Below are 13,291 nucleotides of genomic sequence, written 5' to 3' on the forward strand. Positions count from 1 at the left end.
ACCCTTTGAGCAAATCATAGTTTTGTTTTTTTATTAATAAACTCCTTACCATGATCGTCGCCAAAAAAATTTGTGACGGGGAGTGATTATTTCTATAGTAGAAATAATATAGAATTGAACAGTTTGATTGAATTATTGTTTTAAGTCCACTTTATACACAGAATGGCTAATCGGGACCGGATCTACAGTTAAAGTGAAATCCAAACCACGAAATGTCTCCACCGGGAATCCAATCCCGGACCCCTTCATTACAAATCGATGACGCTTCGACTACGCCATCTGCGAGGCCCAATAATAATAATAATCATGGTTATTATTATACAATATCTATTAAATACTAATAAAAATGTACTAATTTTATTCAAAATTTATTAATATTAGTATTATTCTACTTGATCCACCAGATGAGTGAATATCCAGCACAACTGACTTCATTATCTTTTTACATTTCATATAGTTCGTGCAATGAAACGTGCAGTTTTCTACTATGCTCTTAACGTTTACACACCTCGTTCAAGAGAAAGCTTTAAAGGTTAGATGGATATTTTACTCATACACCGTCTGTTGTTTGCCTTTCACATAACACTCTTAAGTTTTGGAATGAAAGTGTGGAACCATTTATTCTTAGTATAAAAAGTAAAGTATGAAAAACATAAACTGGTTACTACAGGCGCTTCCTCAGGACATAAACCTTTTCTTTTTAAAAACCCAATGTTTTCTAACTAATGTCTCTTTTTCTTTTATTATTCTGTTCAAATACTAACTAACTGAACATTATTTCTGTCATTTGCAATAAAAAATAGCAAAGTTCATGTAACTTTGTGTGAATGAAGCGAAATTCCAGGGGGCATCCGTACCTGTTCGATCCCCTCTCACGACACCCATGCTCCTTACCTTAAAACGTAACTGAGGCACAGTTTATAGTTTCACAAAGTAACTACTTACAGTTACTCGAGAAAGTAACTGTTATTTGAAACTCGGTACTTTCAAGCCATGCCTGAATTTGCTTCAGTGAGAGCAAATTTCTACCAACAAACCTGCACACACGCACTTATAAATTTTGGTCAGTTTGGACATTTTCATTCACTGTCTAGATTAGATTATTGGGGAGCTTAGAGATGGAGACTCACAAGAGTGTTAGATTATGGAATTAAAAGAAACTCAAATATTGTGCGTAGTTTAGATGAGGCTCGCGCGTAACGCTAAGATGACGGACGTCACCAATTTTGTGTTCACGATAACTGCAACAAGTATAGATCCTTTTATCTGGAATTGTTTGAGAAGTTGGATACTTTGAAGGATGGTTAGGTATTGGCACACTTTAAAACATAACTAACATAATTTTGGAATATAGCCTACACTTTGTGCGTTTGATGCACAGAAAATAAATGTTTGTCAATGAATTTCTTTGCCCCATCAAGGCCCAGACACAGCGACAAATCTTTCTACGCTGTTGGTATCCAAGCACCGGTGATACGTTGGAATTAGTGCATTAGTGTAGAGGAGGATGACATGAGAAATAAAAGTATTTGCTATTCGTTCAAATGTGTTCCGTTATTCGAAAAATCAAAACTCCAGGCTTGGCTTGAATGCCTCTCATAATATCATTTATTTGAAGAAATTTAGAGAAAATAGAATGCAACATGTTCTTGTCATTTACATATTATTCTAATAAATAAAATTTATGATGCGAAATTTTCATGCTTTCTACACTAATAGAGAAGACAGATTTCAGTTTGCAATAATCAATCATGTTTCACCATCAGTCACAATCTATAATGTCATTAAGGACAGATTGAACTAGTCCCTGGTTCAAACTGTGGGCGGTTTTGAATCACGTCCTGAACAAGTGTTTTCTATGGATATCATTGTGACTAAAAGTGTCTGGCTTCATCTCTTCGCAGTTGGGGCTTGTGATCTCCGCGTAGCACGATGTCCGTTGTGACGTAGCAGGCAGGTAGAAACCACCTGACTTGGCTCATCACCAGCGACAGCCTCGCAGCCACAGATGTCTGGAAGGAGAAGCTTTCCTCCCCGTCGTCCAGGAATTACAATGGTTCCCACTGTACTTGTCAACGATTGGCTCAATGGGACGGGCATTATCGTCCATAAGGGGGAAAGCAGCACCAACTGCTGCAATGTAGAGTCTCACAATAAGGACTAAGATTTCATCCCAAAACCATGCAGCAGTCACAGAACCGCCTTTACAGATGTGCAGATCTGTGAGATATTCCATCGAATTTCCAGCCCACACCATGATGTTGCCACCTCTGAATGTGTGATGTTCAATTATGTTCTTAGCCTGATTGCCGATGCCTCGTTCTCTCATGACCCTTACATGCTTATCATCTGATCCCAGGGCAAATCTGAACTCGTCCGTGAACAGAACATTGCACCAATCCGAGACAGTCCAATTGACATGTTGAGGACACCACTTTAATCTTGCCTCTCTGGCTTGGATGGTTAGTGCAACACAAACACGAGGCACTCTGGCATTCAATCCCTTCATGTGGAGCCTTTGGCGAACAGTACTGACAGATATTGTCTTACCAAGTGCCACTGCATCCATGGATGTAACAGTTGTGGAGGTCTCTTGTTGATTCCGCTTGGCTACTATAGCAATATATTGATCATCAGAGGGGGGTGGTAAACCTTGGACAACTGTTTGACTTGTTTGGAATTGTTTCCATAATCGAGGATTTTCCGAATGATCAACGCCAAGGAAAACAGGGACATCTTTGATTGACTGTCCTGCTTCAATGCATCTGAGAGCACGCAAGCGCTCACTATCTTTCAGTTGTCTTCTTTCAGCCGTAGAAACAAGAATATTATCAAAAATAATCCTACAAAGTTATAAACACTTAATATCAGCTTTAAAATGCACCTCAAATCCTTCAGAATGCTGGTGTCTTCAACGAAAGTGTGATGATTCTTGCACGAAATCCTTGCATTTATGCTATTTCAAGAGCACAGATGAAGCACCTAAACCTCACGTCAGGTTAGGTTTGCAGCAGGTTTTTGCATATGTAGATCCAAACGTGCGCACAGAATATAGTTCCGCTGAGATGGGTTCCATTCCCTACACAATTGCACACTTGCAACAAAACAGTAATTTAATGTGTAAGACCAGCCGCACACCGGATCCGACGTGACGACTCATTTTGTTGCAAACCGACTCGAGGGAAAGTTTAACATGGGGTTCTTATGAGCTGCCGCACACCGGACGAAACATTTGACTCGAGTCATACAAATAAGAACCTAAATTCCTGAAATGACAGATGTCATAGATCTTGTGTTTATACATTTACTTGAGATGCAATAATAATAAAAATCAATGCTTTTTTCAGGCAGTACGCAACAGCATGCAGTACCGGTAACCTTTATATGTGAGAATGAAACTAAAAGTATCTTATTTTAATGAAAGAAGTGTGTGTTTGTGTGTGTGTGAGTACATGTATGCATGATCATTAGACATCGGATTTTTAGGTTCTAAAAATGTACATTTAGGTTCCTAAAATAGGTTCTAAAAATTTTAAAATAGCTTCTAAAAATCCTAAAGTAGGTTTTAAAAATATTAAATTAGACTAAAAGAATCCTGAAGTAGGTTCCAAAAAACTTAAAATTGTTCATAGTTCCTGAAAAATAGTAATTAGATACAATTGTTAAAAACAAAATTTCAAATGGACCGTGAGAAATTGTAATAGATATATATAACCATCAAAAATATTAATTTTCTAACCAAATGTTTATTTCTATTCATCATTTTCAAAATGATACACTAATTGTTGTAAAACTAATACTTGTATCATTAGCAATTTTGCTCTCTAGACTGTGTCAAACAAGTTAGTCATTGAATTTTTTTTTGTTACGAAATGGAACAAATACCTCTGTGTGATGTAACAATAATATAAAACCTTAAATATATACAAAAACCTAAGAAAAGGTTTGATTTGGGCACAAAAACCTAAAATAGGTTCTAACAAGCAAATTAGGTTATTTTAGGCACTATAAAACTTGATCAGTTTTTGCATCTTTTAATGAAACTCTGATGTAACTTTTTATTTCTCATTTACCTGCAAAGGAAAAAATAAGTTAAATACCTAAAATCCGAGGTCTAATGATCATTTAATATACCACAATATTTAGAGCAGTTCTTATGATAAACACAATAACATATAACAACAACAAACAAACTTGTACCGAATACTTTCTTTACAGAAAGAAAACACTAATAAGAATAATTAATATTTGTTTCATTTTGTCGGAAGCAAAGTGACTTGTCGTTTCGCTTTGTGTCCCGTCATGTTGTGTATCATCGCGTTGTGACTCGTCGTGTTGCGTTGCATCGTTTCAATTCTGGTGTGTTGTTGGCCTAATACACAGACAAAATGGTATGGACTTGATTGGTTGTAATCACTGTGCAGATGAACTTGAATCTGCAGATTCGTCAACTAGCCTGTCCGGTAGCACTGAAGGAATACAAGAGCTCAAGAGCGAGTCGAGTGAGACTGAATATGTTGCAAAGCACGTGGAATCAGTGATATCAGTGTTGCACATCCCACTATTTTAACCCTATTTTTATCGTGATTCATTGCTATTTGTACTGTACAGTGGCGAGAATGGCTGAATCGAGGTCTCCTGTTCAGTGTCCGACTTTGCCCGAGTGTTGTTTGAGCATCATCTGAAGGAGAAAGCTCTTCAAAGTTAAACAACTTGTTTTAAATACATATTCCTCCTTACAGCAACAAGACCAAAATAAAACAGGCCATGAGGTGATTTGCTGTCAATGCGGGCACAAACTGTCTCAGATGTTGAATGATTTGCAGTTGAGTTTAGGAGTAGAAAATGATTGTTTGTTGTTTAAAGACAAAAAAAGCTGCCCCAAAAAAAAAAAGGACTAGGCATGCGTCAACCTGGGTCGTACATTGATTCAACTGTGGGAGCGTGCAAACCCACCACCAGGGCTGAAGCAACCAACGACGTGGGAGGGGGAGGCTTATTGTTTCATGCACTTGCGGCAATGAAGGCTTTGTTGGAGACATGTTTACTGTTCCGTGCAAAGAAAGGGAAGGGTGATTATCACCAAGAAATGGCAGACCAACGTTTGGCTCCTAGTTTAGTGAAGTGATTCATAAATTGAAACCAAACAGAGAAATAATAGCAGACAATTTACTACATTGTATATATCACCAATAACAAATCATGCTTTTTTGGTAGTATAAACTTGAAAGGCGTGTATCTTATAGTAACGTATGTATTGCGTACGAAGCAACCAAGATTTTCATAAATTTATTTCTTTCGAAACGAACAATAACTCATTAAATTCAAGAGGGACCTGTCATTTACTTTTACCTTTGCTTTTTTCTTTTCCGTGTGCTCGACACATACACAGATGCCCTCGAAGATATTTCGCGCAGTGTATATACAGTATCAGAAACAGATAAATGTATATTTACACATATTTTTTTATTTGTTTTTATCAAACTGTTCAAATATGTTACAGGGCCAGAAGATGCTTTTCTATATAAAAAAAACATATATTTATGTGTATGGTGCCATAAACCATACAAGCAATTTTAAGTTTTTTTTTAAGTAGATATAAAAAATAATCAAAAATTATTTTTTTAATAAAATTTATGATTTTTATCCACCTTGATTTTATCTAGCATGCATTTCATACTTGTATCAAATTACTACATACAGTACTATTTTATTTAGCGGTGAAGTAATGCTGCAAAGATGTCAACACTGTGCACATTTAATTCTTACAAAGTACATGGAACAATGCAATCATCATTAAAGAGGAAAATAGCACCAAGTCTTCAATTTATTAGGTATCTCATGCAAACGATTCACAATACACTGTGTACATAATTCCCATACACAGTTTTCCCAATTGTCCTTACTAATGTGTTCAAACACAGTAATATTAACATCTACTAACATAATGAAGTTATGGAGCTTTTATGTTGTCAGTACATCCTGCTTTTAATGAACTTGGTAGGTGCCCCTCCTGTGACTGGTTTCCAGTCATTTTCTTTTGCACCTCCATTACCTTACACATTAATGAAAGAGTGAAGACTACATTTAGTGGCATTCATTGGCATTTATTGAGAAGTTTGTAAGAAGTTAAAGACTGCACAAACCAAACTTAGGTCTCAGCTACAACTCACAATCCAAAGAAGTTTCAGTATTTGTGGATTTCCATATCCAGCCTCTTGTGAATGATCTGCCTCCTATCTTTATGACACCAACAATTTACTCCAGAAAAATCAACATCCTTACACCATTGCCCCCTAAAACAATCCTTGCTACCATCGAAGTAACTTCCCTTTACACCAACATATCTCTTTCCCTCGTACTCTGTCTGCCCTCCATGGTGGAGTAGTTAGCACATTGTGTTATGGCACCAAGTGTCCTGTGTTTGAATCGAGGCCTGGGAATGGATGTCGTTTGTGAGTGCCTCTTCATCAATTTCAACATATCATTCATTGTCAGGATTAGCCAAAAGTGACAGAAAATTAATTAAAATAAACCAAATGAATCAAAGCCCTCAACCTCCTCAGCAGCAGACGAAAACCCCCACAACCCCAGCACTAACTTCTTCATCCATCTAGCCACCTTGTCTTCATGTTCAACAGCTCCACCTTTGAAGACCAACATGACCTATAGATCTTAGGCACAGCCATAGGTACTACAATGGCTCCATCCTGTGCCAACCTCTTCATGGTCAAACTCGAACAAGAGTTCCTAGTGACCCATTTTATAGACAGCATCTTCATGCTCTGGACACATGCAGAACCATCCCTATCCACTTTCCTGGACCAACTCAACCACTTCTGCTCCATCAAGTTCACCTGGGCCCACTGCAGCATCCAAATTGCCTTCCTGCATATGCACATTGAGGAAGGTCATTTGAAAACACCCATACATGCCAAACCCACCAAGCATCTGTAACACCTACACTTCTCCAGCTCCCACCCATTCCACACCAAGAAAGCCATCCCATTATATCTGTCCCTCAGGAGACAACACCTGAACACTTAACCAATCTCCTGACAGAACTACAACTTCTGCCTTCATGAAACCTGGTCAACATTGGATATCCTTTACCTTCCACCCCAAAGGGATCTACCACACCTCAAACCTTCTCTATGTCCTCACCTGGAACATGTGTGGTGTCTTTTTCCTGGGGGAATCATTCACAACACTCAAACATCAGGATCAACAACTGTCACTCCACCCACAACCTGGACTTAACATTTGCCATCCATACCAACCATCACAATATGCCTTTCAATTATTGTTTCCAGGTAGCGATCATCGTCTCCTTATCCGAATCTGCCAACACGTCAGTATGAAAGGGATGAGAAGGACTACACATCAGCCATGAGTGCAACCACACCCAGTTGCCTGCGGAAAAAGAAAGTCTGTCCCAACCCTTCCTAACCATCACGTTAACAAAACTTTTTTTTTCTACCACTGAAGATGTCACTCGCAGCTGCGAAAATTTGGATTTTTCTAGTTTCTGGTGCATGTTTCCACACATACATGCATACATATTTATGTATGTATTGTATATTGTATTGTATTGTATGTATTGTATATTCTCTTCAATTAGAACACCATCTGATGTTTGTGTGTAAAATGTATTTTCAGATAGCAAGTGCCTTATCTTCATCAACACTAATGGAGTTTCACAATCTCTCTTTTTCCAACCTACTGAAGGTAGAACCTGACGTCATGAGTTGTTCAATCAAGAGTGAACCAAATGAAGAGTCAACCGAAAACACTTGGCAGCCAGCATCATCATCATCAGTTATTCAATCTGAACCAGAGAAGGGACAAATGAAAGTCGAAGAGCCAAATGATTTTGCTCGTAGCTCCTTTCACATTTACTTGAACTCTTGTGCTGGGATGAATGCATTTTTGCAGGAGGATAGTCAAGATTTGGATACGAGTGATGACATTTCAAAGTTTGGTACTGTTAGATGCAAAAGTGATGAGAGTGACAATGTTAATGTAGAGCCTGAAGATGTGAAGAGTGAACTCACAATTGAACATGAAGGTCCATCTGCAGAGACAGAAAGGTGAGTGCATGAAGTATTTTCAAATTAATGAAATCGAGTACCACAATACTTGAATCATAATAATAAAATAATGTAGCATGTGACTCCACAGCCCTGGAAGGGCCTTGGCATTTATCCTGACTGCCAGTCTCCCTCCCACAATCATACCTACAGGTGTGGTGATCTTTAACCGGTAATGGGGTGACGTGTGGTCGGCACATTGAACCCTCAGCCGTTAAAGGAGATATTTGGGACTTGGTTATGCTACTCACTCGTAGCTCCCCAATTTTGTCATGATGGTGGCTTGCCACTGGTCCCTGTACACAAACCGAGAACCCAGGCAGACTCCAACCCATGCTGTCCCGCAGTTGGAGTCCAAAGCAGAGCACCTTAGACTGAATTGCCACGGAGGCCATACTTCCTCCTTAAATTTCCTCAACTTAAATATTTTGTAAATTTCAGAATTGCTTCTTGTATATGAACAGAGTTATGAATTCTTACATGTAGGACTTAAACAATGACGCATGGATTCCAAGTCCCCCGGTTTCCAATCTTCAAGAACAAAATATGGTTGGTTTATGAATATTTTGTTGCATATGAACTCTTTCTGTTGTTTTTCATTGATTGATTTGGTATATTACATCACTTTTCTTCCACATTTGGCTAATTGTGAAGATGAGTGATGAAGGCACACTCACAATGAACACCCATTCCCAGTCAGGAATTTGAACCTAGGACCGAACTAACCACTTTACCACGGAGGTCTGCCTCTGTTGTTTTAGTTCACGGAGGTGTGTTGTAGCAAAGTAATGAGTTTTTTTAATTTTATTTTATACTATTTATCATGTCATGACATCATTGCCAACTCTTTGTGATATGTTCTGCGTGTGTACTATTAATAATTATACACTGTGTTTCAAAATTATTTGAACGATTTCAGCTCATTATATTTTGTTCATAAATTTTCAAAATAAGATGCCATTTCACGCAAGTGTTATGTAACTGTCCAAGTTAAGTGCCAATGGTTATTGCGAAGTTACTTTACAAATACTCAATGTGTGCATTACTCTGCACATGTCAATATGGTAATCTAACTCCATCCAGACAGGTTTCAGGATGTTCTCTTCAATGGTTTGCACCTCAGCACTAATACAATAGAGTTCTTAGATGTAGGATCTTAATGAAAGTGTGTATGAAACTGATGTTGCACACTTACGACCAACCTACTCTCGGAAGATGCTTTTTCCACACCACGGGCAACCATTTTACAACTGGTCAGTCTGTAACTTGTAGGCAGAATTCAGAATTTAGAACTGCTGGGGCCATTAAAAAAAATACTTAAGGATGTGCTTCATGTATTTCTCAGGATATTCAATTGGTTATTATATTGCCTTGCTCATGGAACATGTTTTTGTAGTTCAAATCATTTTGAAACATAATGTAGGTTGTAATTTGGATTATTGTTCTTGCATCAGTAAGCTTGATTTCAAAGGAATTTATTTGTGCAGGCAAATTCCTTGCATTAGAGTGACTGCAGTGCTGATAGTACTTTCATGTTATTTACAAATGTTAGTATAATTCTGTTAGGAGTTCCGCATGCACATGCGATGATATTTTATTCAGAAGAAATGTGAAAGTGTTCTCAGATGCACTTAATTTGTCAAATTCTTCTCACATGGACACTGCACATATTCTTGAATATCCTTCAGCGTGTCACTGATAGATACCCTTCTAACATATAATTGTTTTTCTCTTCTTAGGGAGTATTAGATTAACCTTTTGCCACCCAAGTTCTTTTTCACATGTAAGCCTCTCTGTCCCGAGCTGATTTTGAGCAAAATGGAGAGTTTCAATTAAATGAGTGTAGATCGGAGGCTAATTGCCCTAGAGAGATGAGTGATTTACCGTTGTACGCGGAATGAACCAGAGATTCAGACTATATGATTTTTTTGCAAATTCGGCGTATATGTGGTGGGGGGGAGTGGGCTAACTCTCAAAATTCCAAAATTTCGGGAAAAAAAATTTTGTTCCCCCCACCCTCCCCTCAAGCGAAAAGTACATGACAGTGTCGACATGCACATGGAAATGATCGCTAACGTGTAAGGAACACAAAAATATTTGCATTATTATCATATGACCAATGTAACTTGAGTTATACCCCCAAAAGGAATTGTCGGCACGCCACTGATTCAAGCTTCAAAATGCAGCGGTACCTTGAAATGACTTTAGCTCAGAGATTATTTGCCCTGGAGATATGAACGATATACCGTTGTACGCAGAATGAATCGCAGATTCAGACGATATATAATTTATGCACATTCGGCGCACATATGGAGGGGGAAAGGGGGGAAATCCCCTTATTTTTTTTTAGGAAAGGGGGTTTCTCCCCCCCCCCCGCCCCCCGAAAAAAAAGGATATGAAAACTTCAAAATGCACATAGAAATTATCGCTGACATGTAAGGAACACAAAAATATTTGCATTATTATCATATGACCAATGTAACTTGAGTTGTACCCCCAAAAGGAATGGTCGGCACGCCACTGATTCAAGCTTCAAAATGCAGCGGTACCTTGAAATGACTTTAGCTCAGAGACTAGTTGCCCTGGAGATATGAACGATATACCGTTGTACGCAGAATGAATCACAGATTCAGAAGATATATAAGTTATGCTCATTCGGCGTATATATGGAGGGGGAAAGGGGGTAAATCCCCTGAAAATATTTTTTTTTAAAAAAATGGGGTTTCTCCCCCCCCGCCCCCCCGATAAAAAGGATATGAAAAGTTCAAAATGCACATAGAAATTATCGCTGACATGTAAGGAACACAAAAATATTTGCATTATTATCATATGACCAATGTAACTTGAGTTGTACCCCCAAAAGGAGTGGTCGCCATGCCACTGATTCAAGCTTCAAAATGCAGTTACATTGAAATGACTATAGCTCAGAAACTAAATGCCCTAGAGATACGAAAGATATACCGTTGTACGCAGAATGAATCACAGATTCAGACGATATATAATTTATGCACATTCGGCATACATATGGAGGGGGAAAGGGGGGAAATCCCCTCAAAAATACTTTTCTTTAAAAAAATGGTGTTTCCCCCCGGAAAAAATGTCAAAATGCAAAATTTATGCAAATTTGACGTATATATGGAGGGGGAAGGGAGAAAACCCCCAAAAATTATTTTAAAAAATTGTCACTTCACCCAAAAAATGTCCTTGCACTTGGGCACAAAACGACACCTACGCACAACATTCACGGATGAAAAGCTACAACTTAGTGAAAAATGAGCGCCAATTCTTGCAGCTGCTTGAAATTCTATTTTTATACAATGCTGGGTAACCCCTGTTGCCACTTGTGGACACTTGTGCTTAAAAAAACAAAGGTTTCCTTCAGCGCACTTCGAAATTCCATTCTCAGAAAGCAGATTCAACAACCAGTCTTCCCCCTCCCCCACCCCCTTCTTGCGCCCTCATGGAAATCTTTCATTTTGACATCTGATACTGATAAACAAGCTTCCTTCGAATGCACTTAGCAAGAGTGAGTGAAAAGCATTGCTTTAGAACAACAAAGCCGGTCTTCCTTTGTTGGCAAAAATTTGACGTTGAAAAGAGGTGCAAAAGAGAAGTACCTTTTCCCGCCTTTTCCCCTGCATTTTCATGAAGACAAAAAAAATGCAAAAAACCATTTCTGTTAAATACATGTGTTAGGAACAATATAAAAAAATAAAATCGAAATTCTAGCCAAAAATAGAAAAGTTATAACGTAAAAACTACGACCTTGACACAGCATCTCGATCGAGTTGCTTGGAACAGTGAGGGTTACATTTGGGTATCTCGTTCGAGACGCTTGGGCAGCAAAAGGTTAAAAAGTGCTAAGACATTCATGTTGTTATGTTCAATGCCAATCATAATTTTACTTTATATTAGGTTAGGTGTGTTAGGTTTGATTAATTTTATATATTTTTTAGGATTCTAATATTTGCTTTTGTGCCATTTGCATGTATACTACTTTTCACTTTTGAGTGTGTATAGAACCAGGTTTTCAGATTTAAAAAATGGTGAAAATATTCTGGAATACATTTTCCTATGTGGATCACATTTTGGACAAAATGACTGCTAATTTTGTTTTGTGTACCTTGAAGTTAATATTAGGTTAAAAAACACATCTAAGTTCACTGATTTAAAAGTATTCAGCACTATATTCTAGGACATGTGTTCCCAAACTTTTTCATTTCACGGCACCCTTACGGTTTGAAGATTTTCCCACGGTACCCAAATCAGAATGTATGCCTAATACTTGCAACGCTCAGTTACTGTGGTTAGGTTGCTTGCCTTAAATTCAGAAATAGACACATATTTACAATTCAGAAACATTTTATGTGTAAAAAGTACTAAATAAGCACATATTTGAAAACATCACATCATTGATTGAATATATTGGAACATTTTGCGGTGCCCCTGTAAGTCAGCCAAGGTGCCCCAGGGCACCGAGGTACACACTTTGGAAACCACTGTTCTAGGAGAAACAATCGATCACTGGCCTCTAAGTTGTATCTCAATATTGATTAAACTGCTTCTAAAATATAGCAAATAAAAAAAAATTGTGCAGATGCATCACAAGATTCAGCATTCCATTTTAGCTTCTACTGCAAACATCTGAATTTTGCCAACAACAACCTTGGAAATGATACTTTTCCTAGCTTGTAAGCTAATGTTCTGTAGCTACAACTCAAGGTTAGTGTTGGCAAAACTTTACTTTTGTTCCAAAGAAAGAGCAATGTTATTTTTATTGTAAACATGTTAAACAATTTTTTAATCAACAGCAAACGTGTTTTGAATTAATACAACAGAAGAAAACTTATTTCATGAACAGATTGTTTCAGGAGGAATCTTGTTATATGCCACCAATTTCTTTAAACTTGGGAGTTGATTTTTTTTCCATACTTAGTACAATATCATTTGATATATATATATATATATATATATATATATATATACAGGGTGTTTCTAAAGGTCGTTTACAACGCTTGGGAGGTGATTCCTCACACGAAAACAAGCAAAAAGTCTAAGTTCCATTTATACGACTGAGGCTTCGTTTCCGAGATAGGAGCCTCGCAAAAGGTGACAAAGTGAACGTCACACCTAACTGGGACGAATACTATAACAGATAGAGAGGCGGTTCCAAGGGAATCATAAAGGAATCGTATGTGCTC

At 37.8% G+C, this 13,291-nt stretch overlaps 1 protein-coding gene across 3 annotated transcripts in view; it reads left to right on the forward strand.

Moving 5' to 3' along the window:
• LOC145996893 (uncharacterized) overlaps nucleotides 1–13,291 on the forward strand; it is a 52,189-nt gene that overhangs the window by 14,181 nt on the left and 24,717 nt on the right. For 2 of the 3 annotated variants that reach the window (XR_014442825.1, XM_083133453.1), the window contains exon 2: nucleotides 7,660–8,090. Coding sequence is in view for 2 of the 3 variants with exons in the window: in XM_083133453.1 (XP_082989579.1) it covers nucleotides 7,660–8,090 (431 nt within the window). In the remaining variant the exon portion in view is untranslated. Of the gene's footprint in view, nucleotides 1–7,659; nucleotides 8,091–13,291 lie in introns of those variants that run through there. The other variant, XM_083133454.1, reaches the window with a different exon arrangement.

This window comes from Lepisma saccharinum, chromosome 13, assembly GCF_977018435.1.
Source record: "Lepisma saccharinum chromosome 13, izLepSacc3.1, whole genome shotgun sequence".
Classification (NCBI taxonomy): domain Eukaryota; kingdom Metazoa; phylum Arthropoda; class Insecta; order Zygentoma; family Lepismatidae; genus Lepisma; species Lepisma saccharinum.